The 6,000-nt window shown below is 48.3% G+C and overlaps 1 protein-coding gene across 1 annotated transcript in view; it reads right to left on the bottom strand.

Moving 5' to 3' along the window:
• Positions 1 to 4,300, bottom strand: part of LOC311172832 (protein unc-13 homolog B-like) — a gene marked incomplete at its 5' end in the record, with an annotated part of 105,156 nt that extends 100,856 nt beyond the window's left edge. The window contains one exon of the mRNA XM_084236359.1: positions 4,279 to 4,300. Coding sequence (XP_084092485.1) covers positions 4,279 to 4,300 — 22 coding nt within the window. The remainder of the gene's footprint in view (positions 1 to 4,278) is intronic.
• Positions 4,301 to 6,000: the final 1,700 nt, after the last annotated feature.

Raw genomic sequence — 6,000 nt, forward strand, 5'->3', positions numbered from 1 at the left:
TAAGTTGAAACTGAATATTCTGGGCCTCCCCGGAGCCGGAGGCTGCTCCCGTTAGGGGGAAAAGGATGTCCCAAAGCTAACTCCCAGCCCCTGCAGCGCCGGTTCGATCAGAATGAACAAAATTAGTGCTAAATTACCACTCAACTTCAACATCCATTTTAGAATACCTTTATTACTCTTCAATCTCTGCTTAGTGTCCTATATCCAAAAAAAGAAACCACCTCATTAGTAGTCCATTTCATTTCTCAAAGAACAACTCGAATGTTAAAATTCTACCTTACATGAAGCTACAATCTAATTTCCAATCATCGGTAAAAGTGTCCCAGTTCTGTCCTCTGGAACAACAGTTTTTAAACAATTTTCATCTACTACTATGATTCTCTTCCTCTTAAATCTTCTCAAAGTTCTCATTAAACTGCTCATGTTCTTCAAATGTTTTCTACTCTTCATTACTCCAATCATTCTCCTCTGAAAATATTCTAGTTTTTCAATGTGCCTTCTTAGCTTGAAACACCTCAAATGAACACAAAATCCCAGCTCTGACCTGACCACTGCTATTACCTCCTTGTCTGGTCACCATGAGAAAAATACAGGCTAATTGCCAGGAAGTACACAAGTCATTGCCAAATTAGTGCCACTCTTCAAGCCATAAATAATTTATGTTTAAATGAGTTTAAGAGTTCAAAGGAGGGGGGCCTCCCCTGGTGGCGCAGCGGTTGGGCACTGGGCTGCAAAGTTGCCTGCAGCCTCTGCAGCACGGGTTCGATCCCTGGCCACTGGCGAGGGTCCCACATGGCATGCAGACCTCTCCTGCCGCGCCCGCTGCTCCCCTCAGCAGTGTATTTTGTCAGTCTGCCTATTCTGTTCCCTGTTCTGGTTCTGGTGAATTCTCTCACCCTCCCGCGCCTCTGACTGTACCCAGTGTTTGTATAAATAAAGAAATCTTTAAAAAAAAAAAAAAAGAGTTTAAAGGAGAAAAATCACTGTGGAATGAGGAATTGAAGTTTTTGACAAAAAAGAACATACTGTAAGCTGGCAGGTAAGAAAACATTTTTTTTTTTAATGTCTGGGAGTTTGTTTTTTGCTTTTTTTTTTTAAGATTTATTTATTTAGGGCCTCCCCGGTGGCACAGCGGTTGAGCGCTGGGTTGCAAAGCTGCCCGCAGCCTCTGCGATGCCGGTTCGATCCCCGGCCACTCCCAGCCATCAGAGGAGGGTCCCACATGGCGCGACAGACCTCTCCTGCCGCCCGCTGCTCCCCTCAGCAGTGTACCTCGGTCCTTCTGCCTGCTCTGCTCCCCGCTCTGGCTCTGGTGAATTCTCTCACCCTCCCGCACTTCTGACTGTACCCAGTGCTTGTATAAATAAATAAATCTTTAAAAAAAAAAAATTTAAAAAATAATCACTTAAAAAAAAAGATTTATTTAAAAAATTTATTTATTTATAAAAAAAAGAAAACATTTTTGATAAGCAAAAAATATAGAAAGACTATTTCAGGGAGCACAGGTACATAATATTTCAGGGGGCACAAATGCAAAACTGTATAGAATCAGAATGAACAAAATTAGTGCTAAATTACCTGAATAAAGACAGGCAAGAATATTGGGCCAAAAAGGAGGGCGGGAGTCAAAATATTGAAAGCCCTTAACCTACAGGCAGTAAGTCATAATTGAATGGTTAGATCTAGAAACTGCCTTCTTTTTTTAAGATTTATTTATTTATGCATATCAGAACTGGAGTGCAAGCCAGAGGTGTGGGGGGTGAGAGGATTCACCAAAGACAGAGTGGGGAACAGAATAAGCAGACTGAAATACACTGCTGAGGGGAGCAGCGGGTGAGTCAGGAGAGGTCTGCTGCACCTTGTGGGTGGCACCCTGGCCATGGCGCTGGGGATCGAACTAATGCTGTAGAGGCTGTGGATAGCTTCATAGTGCTGTGCTTAACCCCTTGCGCCACCAGGGAGGCCCCGAATCTGACTTCTTGATAGAGGTGTTTGGAGATGATTAAGTCAATACTAGACAGCCAATTTCTACACCATGTTAACTAGCATTTGAACCTTGACTAACACTTGGGGAAAGTTTATAGTTTAATTCTACTCCAAGATTAACTGAAACTGAGTTGTCATACAATATCATTACATAGACTTCTTTCAGAATTTAAATAACATTTCTTACTGCCAAATTATAATGTAAGGAATGTCTTTTATTTTTTTAAGATTTATTTGTTTGTTTGTTTGTTTGTTTGTTTATATATACAAGAACTGGGGTAAAGGCCAGAGGTGGGGTAGGGGGTGAGAGGATTCACCAGAAACAGAGTGGGAGCAGAACAGGCGGATTGACTGAAATACACTGCTGAGGGGAGCAGCAGGTGAGACAGGAGAGGTCTGCTGTACCATGTGGGTCAGTTCCCTGTCTGGGGATCAAACTCGTGATACAGTGGCTGTGGATAGCTTCATAGTGCTGCGTCTTAACCCCTTGCACCACCCAGAGGCTCAGGAATGTCATTTAAGAAAGATTTATTTTGATCCATTTCTGGAAGAGCCCCCAGGTTGAATATTTTGCCATTTAATATGACTACTGCTATACTATATAGCTGCTTGTTTCAGTAATTAGTAATTTTCAAGATCTCCTATCAAAAGACAATCACCTGCTGATCTCCAAGCCCTGAGTTTCAACATAAGAGAAATATGATTACTGTAGCATTGAAAGGGTAAGAAGTCAGCTAAAAGGCACAATTTCTACACAATGAAATAGAACAAATGCTAACAGCGGCAGGTCCATCTCTGAAGTTATTTAAATTCAATTAAATAGGAATTTCTGGTTTAAAAGTGTGCCTGCCTTAAAACACACACACACACACACACACACTCTTTCACTTTCATAAGGGCTACCTCTGTAACAGAGATACAAACTATCCAAGAGACATTGCAAAACCCAACCTCTCCCCAAATCCTGCTACTCAACAGCAGGGATCTAAAGAAATAAGATTCCCAGCTGCTGAGACAAAATGTCCTACTAAAGGCAAAGGAAAATTCTTGATGAATTTTAATCTTTCATTAATGGGAGACCAACCCTGTGAGAAGAAAAATTCTCTGTCTCATAATCCCAGAAATAGCCAAATCCATTTTGGGTTAATGCAGATTTAACGAAATAGTGGAAGAGAACAGAGCAAAGCAGTTCAGTTTGCCAGCAGTGGGGGAAATACTGTTATCAAAGAGATCACAAACAAGGCTTCTAATCCTTAGAGCCAAAGGAAACTTGAACTCTAAGTATCCAGCAAAAGGTGCCAGGAAAAGGCTATTATGGATAAATTCTCTCCCCTGTTCACAAAGAAGTCACCTTATTCCATCTTGTTCAACACAGATAAGATGGCCTGTAACTTGAATTTCCCAAGACCAAATTCAATGGGTAATCCAAACCCTGCTTTTGCTGAACAGATAATCTCTAAAATCACAGTCCTTACATTCATTCAAAACCAGAATTGAGCTTCTCCTATATCGGCCCTGGGAATACAAAAACCAGCAAGAAACAGTATCTAACCTCATGCAGCTCAGTGCACACACCTGCCTCATGTGAAATCCCAAAGCTCTTTGCCTTCACATATCTTCTCAAATGGGTCAAGTGTCCTCAGTGGAAAAGCAATAAAGGCCATTCACCTGTAGCTACACGACTGAAGCCAAATGAATCAATCATACTTATGCTCTGCTTCTAAAAGAAAAAAATGCCAACACACTTTTCCAAATCTAGTAAGAAAATAATCTTAGCCTAAACTACAAAAAAAGGGGCAGAGGACCAGCCGGGCAATACCGGGGTGCAGGTCAAGAAATACACTGCAAGAAAAGCTAGGCTAGCTGGACCAACACGGGTTCCAAGAATGATAAAAACCACCTGCTACTGAGCTAGTTTCACGGTGCAGGGAGAAGAAAGGAAAGAATGGGAGGCTGCTCAGTGCGAGTCTCCAACCGTGCTGGGTCTCCCAGTCCGTCCCCGCCCCTGGAGGACAGCGCCGGCCACACTTCAATAGGATCCGGGCCTGCCAGCCAGCCAGTCACATGGCCACCGGAATGGAGAGGTAACAGTCCCCACCAGGGGCGAGCGGGGGAAAGGAGAGTGCAAAGAACTCTTCCAACGATGACAACCGAGGCCAGAGGAGAGTTTCTCGGGCGCCGACGCACGCGCGGGCAGCGAAGTTTGGCGCAGGTGGTACCCCGCCGCCCGCGAGGGGGGCGCCCTCGCCCCCCACCCCACCCCCGGCTCCTTATCCCGGCCCTGGGACTCACCGCGCACGCAGAGCAGCGACATGGCCGAGCCGCCCGCGAGCCTCCGCCGCGCCCCGCCGCGCCGCGCCGCGCGCCCGGCCGCTCCCGCGCCCGCGCCCCTCAGCAGGTGCCGCGGCCGCTCCTGCGCTCGGCCCCGCGGGGCTGGCCGCTCCTCATGGCCCCCGTCGCCGGCAGCGGCCCGCCGCTCCCTCGGACCTGCCTCAGCGCTCACCGTGCGGACGGGCCCCGGGGAGTCGGGAGCGCCGGCCGGCGGCTGAGGGACTGGGCGCGGCCCCGCGGCGCCATCGCGGGGAGGCAGGAGCTGAGAGGACTCCCTCCGTCACCCCGCCCCGGACTCCTGCCGGCGCCGGCCCGAGCCCGCCGCCCCGCCCCCCGGCCAATCAGCTCACGCCCAGTCCCCCCGGCCCCGCCCTCCGGCCAATCAGCTCACGCCCAGTCCCCGGCCCCGCCCCCGCCGGCGCGCGGGGGGCGGTGCCCTCGTTTTCCCTACGTGCTAGAATGAAGGCCGCGCCGCCCACTAGCAGGGCTTGAGGCGGAGAGGGGCGGGGCTTCGCCTCACCTGTGCGAGGCCGGCGTAGACGCCCTCTGCTTCGCTCACGCGGGCGACGCCCCCCCTCGAGAGCAGGTTTTTTTTTTTAATCAGATACTGATTGGCCATTCGTTTATAAAACTATATAAATTAAGGAGTAAAACTCACACCTCAGCATGCGCCCTGCTTCACTCACCCGGCATCAAAGCTCCAGTGCCATAGGCGGTTACTGTCCCCTCCGACAGTCCTCACCTGCGCTGGTAGCCGCTATGTTTTCAAGAGCCTGAGGTGGATGTTGTTGGGCCTTGCCAGATCGTTTTCTTTGGTTATTTCGATTCCACGAATGAGTGAAACCATCTGGTGATTGTCTTTCACTTTCTGGCATATTTTTGTTAGCAAAATCACCTCAAGATCCATCTATTTTCTCCCAAAAGGCACTATTTCATCTTTTAAAAATAGCTGAATAGCATTCCATCGAGTATATAGAGCACAGTATCTTTTTTAAAAAATGATTTATTTATTTATTTATGCATGAAAGAGCTGGGGTACAGGCCAAAGGTGTGGGGGGTGAGAGGATTCACCAGAGACAAAGTAGGGAACAGAACAGGCGGATTGACTGAAATACACTGATGAGGGGAGCAGCAGGTGAGAGATGAGAGGTCTGCTGCGCCATGTGGGTTGCTCCCTGGCCGGCTGGGGATCGAATTCCTGCTGCAGAGGCTGCGAATTGCTTAATAGCCTGGTGCTTAACCCATTGTGCCACCAGGGAGGCCCACAGTATCTTTTTTTATCCAGTCATCTGTCAATGGACTTTTAGGTAATTCCATATTGTAAGGACAGGAAGGACACAGTGCAGGTTTTGTGATTCAGCAGACCGGGTAAAGGAGGAGTCTGGAGCCCTCAGTGGCTTTTGCAGACTTTTATTGGGATTTACCAGGCATACGGCAGGCAGGGGTGCTGGGGGGCGGAGAGGCTAGCAGTCCTCCCAGCCCCCAGCAAATCTTCACTCTGTCTGGGTTCTCTGGTGAACTCTGCTGCTCTCCTACTTCTCTGCTTCTTTCATTCTGCTTCTTTCTTTCCGCTTCTGCTTCTGCTGGTGTCCCCGTGACACCGCCCTTAAAAGCCCAGTCTTAGCCCAGGTGAATCCATCTACCTATGCCCACACCCTATTCCAGGTGCCCACCATCAGGCAC

The sequence above is a fragment of the Talpa europaea genome (assembly GCF_964194135.1).
Source record: "Talpa europaea genome assembly, chromosome: 7".
NCBI lineage: Eukaryota > Metazoa > Chordata > Mammalia > Eulipotyphla > Talpidae > Talpa > Talpa europaea.